Here is a 20743-nt window from a genome sequence, read left to right as displayed (position 1 = left end):
TTACACTCACATTTATTATGGCTATCTGACCTTTTCTCATTCATCTATAGGAATTTTTTTTTTTTTTTTTTTTTGTCTTTTTGAGACAGGGTCTCCTCGTAGCCCCAGCTGTCCTGGAACTCACAACGTAGACCAGGCTGGCCTTGAACTCACAGAGACCCGCTTGCCTCTGCCTCCCAAGTGCTGGGACTACAGGCGTGCACCACCACGCCCAGCTAGGAATTTTTAAATACATATAGAAAATTAGCCCTCCCTACCCTAAGTTTCAGATATTTGTGTCATTGTCTTTTGTCATTTTGTTTTCTGGACATGTAAGATTTTCTTCTTTAAAATTTATTTATTATTTTTATGTTATGTGTATGAGTGTATTGATACATGTTAAGTGGACCCGTGTTGTGCTATGCTGGCAGAGGTCAGAAAAGGGCACCAGATCCCTTGAAACTGCAGTTATGGACGGTTGTTAGCTGCCACAGGGATGCTGGGAATTGAAACCAGGTCCTATATAAGAGTAACCACTGCCCTTAATTGCTGAGCCATCCTCTCCAGCCTCCCTCCTAGCTTTTAATCTACTAGAATGTTTTCAAATCAAGACTATACATTACATAGTATTTAAAACTATAAATTATACAGTATCTAAAACTGTTTTTCCTCTAGCAGTTTCACTGTTTCATTTTTTTAAAATATTTAAATTTGCTGAGCATGGTGGTACACACTTTTAATGCCAGCACTTGGGAGGCACAGGCAGGCAGATCTCTGTGAGTTTGAGGCCAGCCTGGTCTACACAGTGAGTTCCTGGCCAGCTGGGGCTACAGGGAGACCCTGTCTCAAAATGAACAACAACAACAACAACAACAACAAATTTGAAGTCCTCAATCCTTTCCTAACTTTTTGCTAATGTGAGATAGGAGACCAACTTGCTTTTTCTCTGGATTGTTACACAGTAGTCTCAATTTCCATAATCAAAAACAATCAATTCTCCACCGTCTCCATGTAGCTGAGAGACATTCCCTTAACTCCCAGAGATCTATGGGATTGTACTGAATTGTCTCTCATTCATCTTTCCCTTTTTGTACCCTTCTCACTCCGTTTTAATCATAACCACTTATTAATTTGTGTTCTAGATTTTTTATTGTTAGCCTTAATCGTAGTGGTTACTGCAATACTTCAGCTAATAGCTGATAAATTTTGTCATTTCTTTGCTATTTTAGACTTTTTATACTTGACTTCTCTAACAAATATAAATTAATTTTTGTTTTGAGATAGAGTCTCACTGTTTAGCTTTGCCTGTCTAGAATTCTCTATGTAGACCAGGCTGGTCTCAATCTCATAAGAGATTCACCTGCTTGTCTTCTGTAATTAAAGATATGCACCACACCTTTAATGTAAGTATGAATTTTAGGATTAACCCATTGTAAAAAACAAATGTGGGGAGGGGCTGGTCACAGAACACTTTCCACTTGTATAACATGATCCAGATCCTGAGTTTGACTTGGAGTATGGAGACTGAAGAACAAACAATGGAGGAAGAGGCCATTTTTTGGGTATTTTTTAACTTACAGATGAAGTTAAGATGTTTAATCTTCTTTTCCAAGATCATGTGTGTCTTTATATTTGCTTGTATGTATTATACATGTTTAAATTCCATCCTAGCAGTTTAACTTTTTCCCCCTCCCTTAAAAAAAAATCTTCACTTACTTTTTTTTGCTTTTGCTTGCATGTAAGTGCACCATATGTGTGCAGTGCTTGTGGAAGCCAGAAGAGGGCGTCAGATCCATTGGATCTGAAGACTATGAGCAGTCATGTGGGTGCTGGGAATTTAACCCAGGTCCTCAGCAAGAACAGCCAGTGATCTTAACCACTGAGACATCTCTTCAGTCCCTTCCTTCTTGTTTATACTGTGACTAAATTAAGTTTCATCTATTGATTCTTTTAAACTTTTACATTTATTTGTGCTTGTGTGTGTGTGGCATGTGACATGGTGCATATGTGAAAGTCAGAGGACAACTTGTGGGGGTTGGTTCTCTACTTCCTAGGGATCAAGCTCAGACTTGGCAGCTAATGTCCTTATCTGCTAAGCCATCTCACTGGCCTACACCAAGTAAAATTTGAAATTAGGGTATTTCTGAAAGTTTATTGTATTAATAATTTGTATTATATCTTGACTTCCTTAAGAAAAGGAAAAAAATTACAAATTTTTATTTTAAAAGACTTTATGACATTGTATACATATATGCAATCTCAAAGAATAAAAAACTATTTAAAAAGAGAGGAAGGAGAAGTGAGATGGCTCAGTGACTAAAGGTGCTTGCCACCAAGCAGGATGACCTTAGTTTCATCCCCAGAACCCACATGGTACAAAGAGAGAATCAAAAACCAACTCCTACAAGTTATCCTCTGACCTTCATATGTGCACCATAGCACTCACATGTTCACACACACACACACACACACACACACACAAATTTTAAAAAGCAACACAAGCTGGGCATGGTGACGCACACCTTTAATCCCAGCACTCAGGAGGCAGAGACAGGCAGAGCCTCTGTGAGTTTGAGGCCAGCCTGGTCTACAGAGTGAGTTCCAGCTGGAGCTACAGGGAGACCCTGTCTCAAAAAGAGTACATATAGGGGCTAGAGAGATGGCTTAGCAGTTAAGAGCACTGGCTGCTCTTGCAGAGACCTGAGTGCAAACCCCAACACCCACACGGCAGCTAACAATTGTCCATAGCTCCAGTTCCAGGGGATCCAACACCCTCTTCTATCCTCTGTGTCCACTGGGTGACACAGGTGCTCTGCATACATATAGGCAAAAACATTCATACACATAAAATAAAAATAAACCAAAAAAAATTTTTAATGTCCATATAACCTTATAGCTTCCTTAAATATTTTCCAGGACTTGTAAACATATTTTTTGGGGGGTGGGCTAGGGAATGTAGCTTAGTACATGCAGCTTGGAGTACCTGCATGAGGTCCTGGATTAAATTTCTAGTACTGCCTAAGAAAAACAGGGTGTGGGGGACTGGAGAGATGGCTCAGCAGTAAAGAACACTGGCTGCTCTTTCAGAGGACCTGGGTTCTATTTCCAGCACCCACACAGCACCTAACAACCGTCTGTAACTTCCTTCAGTTCCCGAGGACCCAATGCCCTCTTCTGACCTTCACAGGCACTGCACTACATGGGTGCACTTGCATGCATACAGACAATACACTCATACACACAAAATAAACATTTAAAAAATAAAAACAAAACAAAACTGGGAGGTGAGATGGACATAGAAAGACAGTAATTTAAAACAGTAATATTATGTTAAAATATGCTAAAAACCTATGAGCTGAAAAAAGTGAAACTACACATTTAATTCTTAAGTATGAAAAACACTGTGTGCTGAGGGGCACTTATTCCTCTGAGGGGCGGGACCTGCTGTGGAGAATTGGCTGCGGAGAGTTAGCTGCGGTGGGAGGAGTGTAGGCGCCACCTTGGCAGCAGCTGTGCTGAAAAAATGGTCCTGGGATGTGAGAGGGGGTATTTAACTACCTGGGGTGAGACCACAGGCCCACGAGGCATGGACGAAAGACAGCATGTCCTGTCTAATGGAGACTGTGAGGGGGGCGTGGAAGTACTCTGCCTTTGTAAGTTACTCTATTTCCCCTACCCAGGATACAAACTATGAAAAAATTCAGATAGAGATGTGTTATATGGTTTGTCTCATAGCGCCAGGAGCAAGGGACCCTAAGGGAATTCTGGCGACACACCTATAGCTGGGCATGGTGGCGCATGCCTTTAGCCCCAGCACTGGGGGGCAGAGGCTGGCAGATCTCTGTGAGTTCAAGGCCAGCCTGGTCTACATAGTGAGTTCCAGGACAGCTGGGGCTACAGGGAGACTTTGTTTCAAAAAGATCAAAAAAAAAAAAAAAAAAAAAAAGCACTTACATTATTCATTAAAAGATTAAAAGGATATATTTAACATTTGATTATTGTGTTTCGTTACTACTGGTGGCAAAGATCAAACAGTCAAGGTAGTAATGATACCATCAATTATTTACTGACTTTAAACAAAAAACTGTTTTTACCTGCGTGGTTTTCCCATTAGCCGTCTGATTTTTCCCCATTCTACTCTTGTTAATTTTCTTGTTTTCAAATTAGGAAAAGATTCCTTTAGACATACACAGAAGTCGTTATCGCCTTCAAAAAGTGGTCTGCAAAACAGAAATGGTATTTTATTGGTTCCTATATAACAATGTTTTACTTTCTTAAAAGAAATAAAATCCAAAATACACAATCCAAAGTTGGACATGGTGGTACATGCCTTTAATTCTGAGATGTGAAGGTGGGAGGATCAGGAATTCAAGGACAGCCTCAGCTACATAGATGTTTGCAACTACACAGTTACATGGCAAATTTTGGGTCAACCTGGGCTACATGAGATCCTTCCTCAAACAAACAAACAAACAAACATTCTAATTTTTCACAGCATACTAATCACAACATGCCAAACTTCTATTTCCAAACCATACAGTAAGTGAAATTCAAGAGGCTGGAGGTAGGTCCTTACTGTGGGAATTATCTAAAGTGTGAAAGTTACTCCAGAAGTCATTGTACTGGAGGGTCCAAGAGATGCTGTCTTTTGTTCAAATTTCCATCTGGGTCCTCCTCTGAGAGGCCAGGCTGGTTCTGGCATTACAGTTGATAAAGACAAACAGTATTAGCTTACAAAATATCTTTGTCCCAAAGGTAATGTCATCACCAAGGAGTCCTCTCCTCTTGGGGTTTAAGACAGTCTTACTACACTGGCGAACTCTAAAGGTTGGGGTAGTTTGGGAGATTCCCAGGAGAACTGGATCACATTAGGACTCCATGGGAATTCTCTGAAGACCATGGAAAATTTCTACTCAGGACTTTGGGAAATGCAGAATCCAGTCTTAATTAACAACAATACATAAATGTGAATATCCATGAAGTTCACAAGCTTTGTTTGGAGCAAGCAACTGTTTTTGGAGGACAGAAGGGAAGCATTGATAAATAGCCAGCAAAGCAACCACCAATATCTGGCCCAGGAGACATAGAAGAATCACGGTTTTTCCTCAATAAGTCTATTGTCTAGCTATTGGATTTCAACCAAATCTCTATGACCAACTCAAGTATTTCTGTACAGTTAAAGCACTTAAGCATTAGGCCCCAAATACAAAGACTCTTTATTCTATAGCAGTACTTGTTAATTAGAATACAGAAATTATACCTTTTTTTGTTTTTGTTTTTGAGACAGGGTATCTCACTCTGTAGCCCTGGCTGGCCTGGAACTCACTTGGTAGACCAGGGATGGCCTCAAACTAACAGAAATCCACCTGTTTCTGCCTCCTGGGTGCTGGAGTTAAAGGCATGCACCACCACACTCAGCTTATACTTTCATTTAATCTTTTCGCAAAATGTGTAACTTCTCATGGGGAAGGGGAAGGAGATAGAGAGCTGTAAGAAATATCAAAGAAACTGGAGTACAACAGCAGAAAAATGAAAAATGAACTCTATGCTGGGTATGGTGGCACATACCTGTAGTCTCAGCTAATTAGCTGGAAGCTGAGGCAAAAGGATCACTTGAGCCTAAGAGTTCAAGATAAGCCTGGACAAAGCAAGACCTTGTCCCCAAAACAAAGGATTTAAGGAAAAAAACAAACAAAAAAAAAAACACCAAAGGCCAAAGCAGACTTACAGAAAAGGTGGGAATATAGTAACATTTGGAAAAAAAAAAAAATCTCATTTTCAGTTCATGCAATATTAATGTTATAAGCAATGGTACATACTTGTCTATATTTGAATAGAACCACTCATATATGCACCATTTATGTGCTTTGGGAAGCTTGAGGAGGTTCCGTAATCGAAAACCAATTTTCTGTGAAGCTTTCTTATCTGGTGTTGACATTGTTGTTTTTTTTTTTTTTTAAAAAAAAAAAAAAAAAAAAAAAAAGATTATAGCTCCATTAAGTAAAAATAAATATTTATAATTCTGAATACATTCATAAAAAAGGTATACTTAAGTACTCAAAAAGATTCAATAATATTCAACATGGAATTTTTTAGCAAACTTCCTGATTATTTCTTATAAAGTTAAAGCCTTGTGCTGGAGAGATAGCTAAGAGGCTAAAGTTGCTTGGCCACCAAGCTTGATGACCCGAATTCAATCCTTGGAACCCACGTGGTAAAAGGAGAGAACTGACTCCCACAAGTTGTCCACACACACACACACACACACACACACAAAGTATAAAAGAGTTAAAGCCTCAAATAAAAATAATAAAATATTAAACCAAAAAAAGAAAAAGAAATTCATGAAATATCAATCACATGTATGGATTTTGTTTTTTATTTTTAAAATTTTTTTGTTTTATGTGTATGAGTGTTTTGCCTACATGCACATAAGTGCAACTGTCATGCAAGGCCCATGGAGGCCAGAAGGGAGTATTGGGTCCTCTGGAACTGGAGTTAAGGACAGTTGTTAGCTGCCACATGGGTGCTGGGAATCAAACCCAGGTTCTCTGCAAGAGCAGCCAGTGCTCTTAAATACTGAGCCATCTCTCCCGCCCCTATTTTTTTGTGTTTTTTTGTTTGTTTGTTTTGAGACAAGATCTCACTGCGTAGTCCTTGCTGGGCTGGAACTCACTATGTAGACCAGGCTGACATGTATGGATTTTAAAAATCCTTAATAGGCTGGGTGTGGTGGTGCAAGCCTTTAATCCCAGCACTTGGGAGGCAGAGGCAGGCAGATCTCTGTGAGTTCAAGGCCAGCCTGGTCTACAGGGAGACCCTGTCTCAAAAAGACAAAAAAAAAAAAAAAAAATCCTTAATAAAAAGAAACTACCAGACAAGCACCATTAGAACATCAAAAGAATTCGATGCAACACAGTAGAATTCACACTAAGAATACCAGAATGGGCCAGTATTAGGAAACTATTAGTGAAATTCATAATTATTAATAAACTAAACCAAGAAATGGTATATGATCATTTCCACTGACGGTAAAATGTCTGAATACTATTCATTAAAACAAAAACAAAACAAAAATCTCTTAATAGAACAGAAACACATGAGATGACTGGGGAAAAAAATTACCAAAAATTAAACAATAGTGCTAACGTAGTACTCTGAGTAAAATTTATAGGCTTTGTGTGTATGTGTACACATAGACCTGTGTGGGGGAAGTGTGTCCATCTATGTGTGTGTGTGTGTGTGTGTGTGTGTGTGTGTGCACACGCATGTAGGCCAGAGGTAGATGTTCAGTATCTTCTTCTATTTTTCTTCATCTTATTTTCTCAGACAGGAGCTTACTGATTGGCTAGACTGGCTGGCCAGGTGTACAGTGCAAGGCCCAGCCATTTACATGGTTTCTGGGGATCTGAACTCAGGTCCTTAAGATTGTGTAGCAAAATTTTTTTCCATTGAGCCATTTCCCTAGTCCCCAATTTATAATTTTTTTAAAAAAAAAGTTTATTTTTATTTTATGTGTATGAGTGTACTGCCTGCATACATGTAAGTACACGTGTCATGCAATGCTCATGGAGGTCAGAAGAGGGTGCTGTATCTCCCCTGGAACTGGAGTAATAGACAGTGGTTAGCCACCATGTGGGTGCTGGATCCAGGTCCTCTGCAGGAGTGGTCAGTGCTCTTAACCTCTGAGCCATCTTTCCAGGCCCACCAATTTAGTCTTTAACTTTAAATCTAACCTTTATTAGAAAAGAAAGCCCTGGCAAAATGGCTCACCGAGTAAGGTACCTACTGAAAAGCCTGAGTTCAATCTCCAGGACCCACAGAGTGGAAGGATTCCTGCAAGTTGTCCTCTGACCTCCACACACATGCCCACACACGCACGCAAAATAAATACATAAATAAATGTAAAAGTTTTTTTTTAAAGAAAGATCTTTAATAAACAACCTACCTACTTTTTTGCCAGTAACACATTACCACATATATACACAAACTTGTAAAAAGAAAAACTACAGTAAATCCTATGATGTACTCTCTATGAATACATATTTAAAGTTCTGTTTTTGTTGGTTTTGATTTGTTTTTGAAACAGGGTCTCAGGATGTGATCCTGGCTGGCCTGGAACTTGCTATATAGATCCCGTTGGTCTTGTGTCAATCCTTCTGCCTCTGCCTCTCAAGTTTTTGGATAACAGAAATGCACATATGTAAAACTGTTCTTTTTAAAATAAATTCCATGTATTAAAAAAATTTCCATTTATTTACTTATTTTGTGTGTGGAGGTAAAAGGTCAACTTGAGAGAGTAGGTTATACCATGTGGGTCCCAGGGATTGAATTTAGACGGTCAGGCTTGGCGGCATGTGTCTTGCCTGTTGAGCTATCTCACTGGCCCCACATATATAAAGCTTTAAAAGCACACTTTAAAAGTATAAGCAAAACTACAGTGCCTACCTAACTGGATGAGAAAGATATCGCAAGGCCCAGCCATTTACATGGTTTCTGGGGATCTAAACTCAGGTTCTCAAGATTGTGTAGCAAGAATTTTTACATAGTAATGGTCTCACTAAGTACACCAAGCTGGCCTTGAACTCACACAGATCTGTCTGCTTCTGCCTCCCAAGTGCTAGAACTAAAGATATGTAATTGGGCATGGTGGCACAGGCCTTTAATCCCAGCACTCTAGAAGCAGAGGCAGGTAGATCTCTGTGAGTTCAAAGGAGCCTGTTCTACATAGTGAGTTCCAGGCCAGCTGTGGCTACAGGGAGACCCTGTCTTAAAAACAAAAAACTGAGAACTTTTTTTCCCTGATATTTGGAGAAGGTTGGATACTAACACTGTGAACACACAGTAGCCTTGGTTGGTTGGCTGGCTATGTCTGTACATCTCTTTGGGAGTAGATTCTTCTAGGTGGACCCTAGAAGTCCTGGAGTGGACATGGAAGAGGGCTGAGATTTTAAAGATGTGAATGGCCAGGACATGAAAAGTTCAAATGCTGGTTCTGGGCAGGAACAAGCTGAGACTTGTGTGTCCTGAGATAATAGAACTGACATCTTTTTAAAGTGCCATCAAGCCTAGCTATAAATTTTTTTTTTTTTTTGGTCTTTTTTGAGACAGGGTCTCCCCAGTAGTCCCAGCTGGTCTAGAACTCACTATGTAGACCAGGCTGTCCTCGAACTCACAGAGATCTACCCGCCTCTGCCTCTCCAGTGCTGGGATTAAAGGCGTGCTCCACCACACCCGGCTTAATTTTTTATTTTAGAAAAATTGTGTATTGCAGGGCATGGGAGCACATGCCTTTAATTTCAATACTTGGGAGCTAGATAGATCAGCTTGGTCTAGTAGCAAGTTCTAGACCATGTCTCAAAAAAGAAAAGTTGTATATCTTCTGAAAAGTTGCAAAGATGATACAGTGTTTCCAAATGTACTTTACCTAGCTTTCCCTAATGTTATCATCTTATACAACTCCAGGAATGTATTTATCAAAACTGTACAGTACTAGTACTTACAAACTATTTATATTTCACTAGTTTTTTTTCATTAATATCCTTTTCTGTTCTAGAATTTGAGTTAGGATATACTCTGTTTAGAAAAGTATTGTTATTATTTTTAGACAGACTCTCACTGTGTAGCCCTGGCTGGCCTGGAACCTGTGACAATTTTCCTACTTAAGTCTCACCAGTCTTGGGATTACAGTTTATATGCCACCCTATCAGCCTTAGAAAATTAAATTTTTAATATAAAAATAAAAATATTTTAGACTATTTACTTTTTATCATTATTGTGCATATGTATACATGATGTTTTTGTGGGTGTTGGCATGTGTGTACCACAGTGTGTTTGTGGAGGTTAGAAGATAGCTTTTAGGAGTTCTCTCCTTCCACCATGGGATCCAGGAATTGAACTCAGGAAACCAAGATTGTGTGGTGTTTTTGATCCATTCAGTCATCTCAATGCTCCCAAAATACGCAAGTCATAAATCGTGCTGTTTCTCTCTATGGAGTTAGTTACCCAGATTTTTTTTTCTTTTTAAAGCAGGGTCTCCCTGTAGCCCCAGTTGCCCTGGAACTCACTATGGAGACCAGGCTGGCCTTGAACTCACAGAGATCCGTCTGCCTCTGCCTCCCAAGTGCTGGGACTACAGGCGTGTGCCACCATGCCTGGCTCCCAGATATTTTTTAATATTTTAATTATATTTTATTTTATGTGTATGCATGTATTACGTGCATGTAAGTAAGTGTACCCATGTCGTGCAATGCCTGAGGAGAACAGAAGAGGCTGTCAATCCCCTGGAACTGGAGTTACAGACAGTTGTTAGCTGCCATGTGAGTGCTGGGATTAGAACCCAGGTCTTCTGCAAGAACAGCAAGTGTTCTTAACTGCTGAGCCATTTCTCCAGCTCCTTAAAATTAGTTCTTTAGTGAGAGTGGGGGTGGAGGCTTGGCATACACCTTTAATCAGACGCAGAGGCAGGCGTATCTCTGTGAGTCTGAGGCCAGCCTGGTCTACATAGTGAGTTCCAGGCCAGCTGGGGCTACAGGGAGACCCTGTCTCAAGAAAAAGAGCCCCCCCAAAATTAGTTTTTTAAAATTTATTTTTATTTTACGTATGTAAGTACACCCATGTTGTGCCCACAGAGGTCAGAAGAGGGTGTTGGATCCCCTGGAACTAGAATTAAGGACAGTTGTCAGCAGCCATGTGGGTGCTAGGAACTGAATCCAGGTCCTCTACAAGAGCAGTCAATGCTCTTAACCAACCACTAAGCCATCTTTCCTGCACCATAACGACATTTTCTAAGTTAGTAGAACAGTTGCTGAGGGCCAGGCCTGGTGGTGCACGCCTTCAATCCCAGCACTCAGGAGGCAGAGACAAGCAAATCTCTGTGAATTCCAGCCAGGGCCACATAGTGAGACCCTGTCTCAAAAAACAAGTAACAAAACAAAAGTTGCTGAGCAGCAATACTAATCAAAAGAATGCTTTCAAAATGTAACAGAATAGCCGGCGAATCCCAGCACTCCGGAGGCAGAGGCAGGCTGAGTTCGAGGACTGCCTGGTCTATATAGCAAGTTCCAGTATAGCAACTGGGGCTATAGGGAGACCCTGTCTCAGTATTAAAAAAAAAAAAAAACAACTTTATCATATTGAGTAATCACTTCCTTTATCATATTGAATAATTACTTCCTTTCACAAGAAACAAAATTCACATACACGTACCTGTGGGGTCATTGCAACCCTCTGGTTTCTTTTAGGTGACTTTGTATTTATTTGTCTGTCATCTTCATCAGAAAAGAGTCGACTTCTTTTTGAATTTCTGAAAGGCTAATGATAGATTTTTTTTTCTCTTTAATCTAATGAATGCTTTTTCATTTTTGTTCCAAAATGCAATCTATCTCTTGAAAATACAGCCAACTCTGGATTATCACCAGCATGGAAGGACTACTTATGAGTAACAAAAAGCCAAATGTACACAAACTTCTATCAAAGTACTTAATAGATACTTCTGCAATTTGCTTATAAGGGAAACACCCAGCTGATGATTAATCTAAAACCAGAACCCTCATTTCTGTAGGACACTGGCAGCCTTGCATGATGAAGACAAAAGAGTAAATTCTGGAAATTCCAGTTCAAATTCTCTTGGTTAACATCAGTGGGTATTACATGATGACTGCTGCATAGGATTGGGCTAGACAAGGACATTAAATCACTGTTGAAGACTACGTCTATTATATTAACACTAGATCTGACGTAAAAAATTATTTGCCAAATTTCCAACTATAAATTAAAGTCCATGATACATATAATTAGTAACTATCTTTAGAACTCAAAAGTATGTTAAGTATCAGAAGTACAGAATACACTATAAGAGCTATATGAAAAAAAAAAGTATATAGTCTACCTTAGATTTAGAGGTTTCCTGAATACTGAGAAAAAGAAATAATATCCCAGTTGAGGCCCCTATCTTCTCCCACCACTCAAGTCAGATCTTTATGCATATGGAAGGGAGACAGGTGTAGAGGACTAACAACATATAGACAGTGTCCAACTGAGCCAAGACTAAAACCTTCAACTCACTCAGTCTCAACATTTCACGCCCCGAGAGTTAAGCCTCTTCTCTCCAAGCCCTGTTTCCATGACCTCAGGCAGAAGGGAAGAGGACTAACAGTAATGGAGCTGGCAGAGGAGTGTCCCTCCTGTCTACAATTAAATGCTCCCTGGGACACCCCTCACATCTGTGCCAGCTCTAGGCTTGTTCCCTGGCTCACCCTAGGGCTTGCTACACCATGGCTGAGGAGTAAGTTTCTAAAACTGTCAGTCAAGCGACTATGTACTCATCTTGACTTGTTACCTCTAACCACATTTATCCTTGACTTTCACATGATTTTATGCCTTACCATTCATTTAAGTATCTTTTGGCAGAGACCAGAACCGCATAAAATATTTTGCATATCTAATGAAAATGTGACATTAGGTTTTTAGCATTTTTTTTCATCTTTCTGAAAGAAACTACATTAATTTAACACATGCTTAATGGTGACCAGAATCACTAGCTAAAGATAATTTATCTAAATAAGATCAAATACTACTCAATGACATGTAAAAGATTCGAATGCTATAGCTGGGGGAAAAAACTTGCAAACCCCTTTTCGTGCTATACATATGAATTTACACATTACAACAATACAATTTAGCTAGAATTACTCTATGAAGTATAGGAAAAACTCTCTTACCATTTCTACAGCAGGGCCTGTAGTCCTGCCTTTCCAAACAGGAGTTTTCTGTAAAGAACTGTACTTTTCATTCCATGTGTTAGATAAACTTCCCTCTGTAATAAATAATTACACAAACAAGCAAATAAATAAAAGCAAAAACCTCCAACTCAAGTTAGTTAAGAGGCTGAAGCAGGAGCAGTTCCATGAATTCCAGGCTGCTGCTACCACCACCTCCTTCTTTTCCAGAAAAGTCCTATTCTTTTAGTTTATGAACTGTCAACATTACTTAGAAGACAATTCTTAAAAAAAATAAAATTTGTCAGGAGCAGTGGAGCACACCTTTATTCCCAGCACTTGGAAGGCAGAGGCAGGTGAGATAGATCTCTGTGAGCTTGAGACCAGTCTGGTCTACAAAGGAAGTTCCAGGCCAGCAAGGGCTACATAGCCAGATCCTGTCTCAAAACAAAAACAAAAACAAAAACAAAAACCCACCTTTCATGCAAGCATATAGCTTAGCACAGGTTTAATAAATGCCATAAATCTAAACAAGATCTTTCCTGAATGTTTAATTAAGAGACTTTTTTTTCTCCAGTATGAATTTAGAGATTATGGAATATTCTACCACTGAGCCCCAGCCCCAGTTCTAGTTACGATACTCTTTAAGCAAGGTGTAGTGGTACACACCTTTAATCCCATATATACTCTTTGATAATTTTAGTAAAATTTTCTTTCTTTTTATTTTTTTGAGATAAGGTCTCCCTGAAGCTCCAGCTGCCTTAGAACTCACTGTGTAGACCAGGCTGGTCTTGATTTCACAGAGATCTACCTCCCTCTGCCTCATGAGTGTTGGGATTAAAGGCAAGGCTACCACATCTAGCTAAGAAATTTTTCTTAATTTTCCACAACTGAAAACCAATTCTCCCTTAAAAGCACACAATTTAGGGCTGAGGGGATGGCTCAATAGGTAGAGTACTTGCCACATAAGCATGAGGACCTGACCTGCATTTATTCCCAGCACCCAAGTAAAACCTGGCCCAGCAGGGTATGCCTATAATCTCAGCACATGGAAGGCAGAGACAGGAAGATCCCTCGGGCTCACTGGCCAGCTCCAGGTTCAATGAGAGAATATTTTTAAATAAATAAGGTGGTCAGTGATTGAGAAAGATACCTCTGAACTCTACACACACATACACAAAAATAAAATAAAAACTTAAAAGTATATGAACTTAAAGTTACCAGTAGGAGGGGAAAAAAAAATCAATGCTTATAAGCTATAATGAGTTATATATTAACTTAGAAAAGAAAAACAATACATCCAAACTATAATACATAACTAGAAGCACATAATTCTTACCTTTTAAACTGACAAGGGCTTTTGCTGAAGAGCCTGAAATTAAAAACAAAAATCAGTAAATATTTCATAATCAAAGTGAGAGGAAGAATACTTTGGGGGTAAAACTAATCCAGTTTGAGCAAGGTTATTTGACATGATGGTTTGATATGCAATTACAAATAACTAGCTGGAGCCATGCTTTTGGCTCACACCTTTAATTCTAGCACTTGAGAAGCGAAGATAGGATCTCTGTGGGTTCAAGGCCAGCTTGAGCTACATGGTAAGTTCCAGGACAATCTGCACTACACAGTGAGACCCTGCCTTAGAAAGAAAGAAAAGAAATAACTAGCAGGCAATTCAAGCGATAAGCCCAGAACTCAGGGTAAGAACTAGAGAGACACTGGGGAGTCCTACCGAAGTTGTAACAGCAGCTGGAAACCATTCTAAGAGAGAAAAATGTAAACAGAAAGGGAAAAGGAAGAGCAAAGACAAGTAATTTTGGATCCTCATTCAAAAGTGCGGTGTGCTAGAAAGAAAAAACAACAACAACAACAACAACAACAACAACTGACCTTAGAGCAAAAGTCAGGAAAAGTAACAGAATGGAGAAAACAGAAAATGAACCAGAGACTGTCATAGCAGGCAGTTATGTCCCTAAAGTCTAGAATGCAGGTAGTACACGTAAACACTTGAACCATGCTGGAAAAAGAAGCTCAGAACACCCAAGGAGGGCTAGCATAAATGCTGAGGGGATTCACTACATAAAACAAACTTGAGTGTGTATTAGAACAACCAGGAAGCTTTTCTTACACACAGAATTTATTATCAATAAAGCTCTTATGGGGATCTGTTGCAGGTAACCCTCTTTGAGAAACAGAGGGCCACAGGTTCTGTTAAAACTGTAAAGGATAAGCTCTATGGATGGTGGAAGTAGGAGAATCAACTGGGAAAGGAGTTTTTTTGATGTTTAATGGTCAAAATATAAAATTATGGGTAAGGGTAGCAGGGGAAGAATGTCATAAAATCTTGCTAAAAAGGGCTGGGGATACAGCTTGGTTGAGTGCTTGCCTGTTATGTATGAGGCCCTGGGTTCAATCTCTAGTACCACAAAATAAATAAAAATCTTAAGAAAGCCTTAAACACAACACAACTGAGAAGCAGTGAGGTAGACAGAGCACACACATAGCCGCGCAGATAACCAAGAAAAATATAGCTCATCCAAGGAAAACATGACTATGTACCAAGTGCTGTTTGAGTGGCAGGTCCTGCTTGGGCAATGGGGACACCACAGCAAGGAAAATAAGCCAGTGTCCCCACTCTCCTGAAGCTTGTGTTCTGGTTAGGGGGGACAAACAAATTAAGCCAGGTGATGATGAGCACTATGGAAAAAGTCAACCAGGATAACAGAGAAACAGAGAAGTGGAGTGTGGGAGGGCAGACTATTTTTATGTAAGTACCCATAATTAACTTCTCTGAAAGGGTCATCTTAACAGGGACCTGGAAAAAAGGTACAGGTCACAAGGGCATCTTTTACTCCATAAAGGTGGAAATCATCTTGAGGATTCTGATTTGTGACCTTTAACCCTTTTACTTTTTTTTTTCTTTCTTTTGCTTTTTTTGTTGTTTTGTGACAGGGTCTCCTTGTAGCCCCAGCTGACCAGGAACTTGCTATGTAGACCAGGCTGGCCTGGATCTGAGATCTGCCCAACCTCTGCCTCAGAGTGCTGGGATTAAAGGTGTGCACCACCACGGCAGGCAGAAATAAACATTTTTAAAAGCGAGAAAGTGACTAGGTTCTAGATCATTGAGGTTAGCTGGTCTGAATTTGGCTCTGCCAATTCTTTGCTATGTTACTTTCTGCGAATGCCCTAAGCTCTCTGTGTTGTTGTTTCTTCATTTGTAAAATAGGGACTAAACAAGTACATATGTGAAAAGTACTAAGAACAATGTCCACAGTACATAACTAGCTTTCACAGAGCTCACTGTTAAATATTACATTGCTTAATCAAATACCTATTGGTTTAGAAAAATGAATTTTATTTATCTATTTTTAAATATTTTATTTTATTTTTTAAATTTTATGTGTATGAGCACATTGCTTGCATGAAGGTATTTGCACCCATGTCGTGCAATGCCCGAGAAGGTCAGAAGAGAGTGTTGGATCCCTTGGAACTGGAGTTAAAGACGGTTGTTAGCTGCCATGTGGGTGTTGGACTCAAACCTGGGTCCATTGCAAGAGCAGTCAGTGCTTTTAACAGCTGCATCACCTTTCCAAAACCTTTCACCTTTTATAGGCAGGTGAATGTGATTACATTAGAATCCTGCTCTAACCAGGTCTAGCTATTCCTCATTCAATGAGTATTTACTGAATGCTTGCCTCAAGCAGTTTTAGAGGCTGGGGATACCCAGTGAAAGCCTCTGCTCTCAGAGAGCTTATATTCTAGAGGAAAGAGACATACAATAAATGAATACATAAAACTAATTAGTTTGTGATAGTTACTATAAGAACATAAACAGGGTAGCTAGGGAAGCTTCTCTAAGGAAATAACATCTGAAATGAACAAGCTTATTATAAAGGCAGGAGGTCGCAGCACAGAGTCTGGGCAGAAGAAAACTAACAAAAAAGGCCTGAGAAATTAGTTTAGAATCTGAGGGAGAAAATGACCACTGTGCTCAGGGAGTAGAGTAGAAAGGTATAATAGGGGTGTGCATGGAGACGAGAAGGCAGGTGTCTTCCCAGTTATTTCTGCGTTACTGTGACCAGAATACCTGACTAAAACAACTTAAAGTTGGGAAGATTTATTTTGCTCAAGGTTTCAGAGGGTTCATTTGGTTCATCATAGTAGGAAGAAGATGGGGAAGCAGGGAACAGATGTGATGATGGCCAAGAAGATGCCAAGACAACACACAACCACCAACAAGCCCAGTGACCTACTTCCTCCAACTAGGCCCCACCTCCTAATAATGCTGTCATGGGATAAAGGTCAGAACCTTCATCACCTAATTGTCTCTGGAGGTGTTCTCAGACACACCCGGACTGTGCTTTACGAATCTTGGTATTTCTCAATCCAATCAAGCTGACAATCAAAACTAACCATCATAGCAGCATCAGAAAAAAATGAAGTGGCCCTGCTCTGGTGAGCTGCTGATCAAATAATCACACAAATAAATGTACAGCTGCAAGTGAGACAGCCACCCTGAGAAGTTCCAGTGGTATGCAAAGACTAAAGACAACATACTCATCAGGGAGGATGAAAAATCTTAAAATGGGACTCCAAAGGATAAGGAGAAGTATCTGAAAATGGAGGGGAGGGGAGAACACCCTAGTTAGAGAATAGCATATGGAAAGACCCTGAGGAAAAGGGAGCACCATGGTGAATGAAGATGGCCCAGGTAACTCAAAGGGACAGCAGGAGGGGAGAGGTACAAAATGAAGCTGGGCAAGTGGGGGACAGTCAGGCCACAAAGGCCCTTATAGCTGGCTACTAAGGGGTTCTAAACAAGAGGATCCCTGGGTATGGTAAGGAACACCTGTGATCCCACTACTCAGGAAGCAGCAGCAGGAAGACTGCTGCAAGTTCAAGGTCAACAAGCTCTGCAAAGTGAAATTCAAGCCAGCTAGAGCTACATGGCAAGGCCCTTCATGAATAATTAATTAAAAAAAAAAAAACAACAAAAACAGGGCCCTGTGTGGTGGTACATGCCTATAATCTGAGCACTCAGGCAGAGGCAAGAGGATCTCTATGAGATCAAATCCAGCCTGGTCTACATAATGAGCTCCAGGCCAGCTGGGGCTATAAGAGAACCCTGTCTCAAAACAAAACAACAAAAAACCCCAGAAAAACAGAACGATATATACCCACTTTGAAAGGATCCCCCTGGCCTACTATTAGGGAAGGAGTGAGTTACTAGGAACCTGAGGTGATTCATGTAAGAACAGAAATGGTGACAACCTGGGCTGAGTGATACTAAGAAGAACTGAGAGGTATATAGAAGGTAAAGGCTCCAAGATTTAGTAAATGCTTAAATATGAGAAGTGAGAGCAAAGAGTCAAAGATGACTAGGTTTCTGCTCTGACACCTGAGTGCACGATGTAACCATTACAACAGGAGCAACTGGAAGTATCTATGAGTGTTGAATTTTGAACCTTTAAAGTTTGATGAACCCTCTGAAGCATCTAAAAAGGAATTGTGAAATAGAAAAAAAAAAAAAGTTCAAGAACACAAGCTCAGAGTAAAGATTTTTTTTTTTTTTGTCTTTTGAGACAGGGTCTTCCTGTAGCCTCAGCTATCCTGGAACTCACTATGTAGACCAGGTTGGCTCAAACTCACAGAGATCGGCCTGCCTGCCTCTGATAAGTACTGGGGTTAAAGGTGTGTGCTACCACATGCCGCTCAGAGCAAAGATTTTTGACTAAAGATAGTCTGTTTCCTCATATTCAAGTACTTACATCAATTGAAATGAAGATTAAATGAGTAGGAAAAAAATAACAAATTGTATGAGTAAATATGTATAATAACCTTTTTATATATCTGGTCCATAGTAAGAACTCAATAAATGACAGCTTTTATTATTGATATTGCAGAGGTTATACCTAATATGCTAGCTAGCTCCCTTAACTAAAGTTGACAAAAATTGTTTCTTGTATCAAACTCAAATCACCTTTCCTCTCCGTGATCATGCTCCATTTTAATTATGTCTATTATTCTACAGTCCATTCTGTTTTAGGCAAGTCTTAAGTCTATGGTACGGGGTAATGTAAATGATTAGGTTACAGTTTGAGAGTGTAGCTGAAATCTGAACCTTAGGATAAACCCCAAGTTTCTGCAAAGGACAGCAGTAAGAAAAACTTTTCTTGGGGGAGGGGTGGTGGTAGGGTTAAGGCAAGGTCTCACTCTGTAGCCCAGGCTAGCCTTGAACTTGCATCTATCTTCTTGCCTCAGCCTCCCAGGTGCTAGGTTAACAGGCATGGGTCACTATGCCCAGTTTAGAAAAATTTCTACAGATGGCAAGTGACATTCTTCCTATCAGGCTCTGTACTTGCAAGCATCCTAAATCACAATCATACTCTCCAAACAAGAAACAATAAAACTCACAGATGTTCTACAGTTACACCCTATTGGATACAGTAATGACCTATTCGATACAGTAATCACCACCCATTTAAACATAAGTCAAGACTAAGTGAAAATAAAAAATCAGAACCTTGGCCATTCCATCTGGAATGTTCCACAGCCACATATGACTAGTGGCTAACCTATTTGACACTGGAAAAATGAACATTTCCTTCACTGAGAAAGTTCTTTGGGGACTTAGCATGTGTCTAAAGCAAAGTTGGAGCACAAACACTTTGAATATAAGTCTTCATCAGCTTGACAACTTGAACTTTTGACTTCATAATATATTTTAAGAATACACGACCTCAAAGAAAATAGAATCAGGAGTATCTTAAGCTTTCACTCTTCAAGGTCTATTTGCCTTGTGCACAGATACATTTAAACGGTGATCAAATCTTTTGTTCTTATACTCTGACCAAGTGACACAAACACATAAACCAAATAGTGAGTGTGGATTCAGGACCCTTTTGTAGTGAACTAAAATATCTGCCTTTTAATAGTTTGTACAATACAACAATTACGAAATTGTTCCCATGTCCTGAGGTTGCCGAATTGTTGCTTTTACTGACTCGTGACAGGTGAGCATCCCTGTCTCAGAGGTCAGGTGAGTAATTATGGTTAAGTGAGGCAATGCACAGGGGTGGGTGTCGGGGCAGAGTACCGTACATGTATGCCGCGGTGGTCACATCCATGTGTAAAGACACCCCATATTCTTAAGACACATCCACTCAGAAGGAAGTCTGGGATGGAGCTACCTCAACACTGTGTATCCAGGCTGGATCATCTCCGGAAAGGTCCACGGCCACCTGTAGTCCCAGGGGAAGGGGCCAACCCTGCGACACGGAAGGAAACACTTCCAGGATGGACACGGGGGGTGGGGGGTGGGGGGTGGGGTAGGGACGACTACAAGTGCCCGCAGAGGCAGAAGGTGTCACAGGGCAGAGCAGAGGCCCGGGCATGAAGAGGGGCTGTGCCCGAGGTGCCCAGCCCGAGCCCTCCCGGCCCCCGACTAGCGAGTTACATAACCCGGCGGGCGGCTTCGGCGCCCGGAGGGCGGTGCAGCGGGCAAGAACGGCGCCCGCGGCTGGGGGCCGCTCTTCGCCCACCTCGGCCCCGGCCCACACGGGCCGGTCGGGCTGGGGGAGTAGCAGCCGACTGGGTCAGGACCGGCTGGGCTCCCGGGCTTTCGGTTTCCGGCGCTGGCGCTCACACAAGCCCAGAAACCTACACACGGACACCATAACAAAGGCGGCGACGCGGCGGCAGCACCCGAGTAGGACGACCGGGGACCGCGAGGGGAAGGGTGGCAGCTAGCCCACCTGCCCGGCGAGGGGCCTCGACCGCCCGTCCCGCTCGGTGCGACCGCGGGCAGGCAGCGGGCGGGAAGAAGGGCTGCTCCCAGACGCTACTTACTCTCGTCAGGCAACTGGTCGAGCTCCGCCATCTTGAACGAGCCGCGCCGCTTTTTCAAAGGCTGCCCGCCGCGGTGCATTGTGGGGCGGAGACTGTCTGCGAGGGAGGTTCGAATGCGGAGCTCGCGGCCCGCGGCGCCCGCTCCCGCCCGGCCACCCGGCTCCGCCGGAGCCTGCCGGGAGGGGGCCTCCGGGACC

At 41.2% G+C, this 20743-nt stretch overlaps 1 protein-coding gene across 1 annotated transcript in view; it reads right to left on the bottom strand.

The window, feature by feature from the left end:
- The window catches only part of Lin9 (lin-9 DREAM MuvB core complex component), a 61448-nt gene extending 40720 nt beyond the window's left edge, over positions 1-20728 (bottom strand). Inside the window, exons 1-6 of the mRNA XM_008822374.3 lie at positions 20547-20728; positions 14038-14070; positions 12702-12796; positions 11190-11292; positions 5799-5934; positions 4074-4199 (exon numbers count right to left, since the gene is read on the bottom strand). Coding sequence (XP_008820596.1) covers positions 4074-4199; positions 5799-5934; positions 11190-11292; positions 12702-12796; positions 14038-14070; positions 20547-20625 — 572 coding nt within the window. The 5' untranslated portion in view covers positions 20626-20728. The remainder of the gene's footprint in view (positions 1-4073; positions 4200-5798; positions 5935-11189; positions 11293-12701; positions 12797-14037; positions 14071-20546) is intronic.
- Between the last annotated feature and the right edge of the window lie 15 nt (positions 20729-20743).

This window comes from Nannospalax galili, unplaced genomic scaffold, assembly GCF_000622305.1.
Source record: "Nannospalax galili isolate Female #2095 unplaced genomic scaffold, S.galili_v1.0 scaffold1508, whole genome shotgun sequence".
In the NCBI taxonomy this organism is placed as follows: Eukaryota; Metazoa; Chordata; class Mammalia; order Rodentia; family Spalacidae; genus Nannospalax; species Nannospalax galili.
This window is presented reverse-complemented; position numbering and strand designations above follow the sequence as displayed.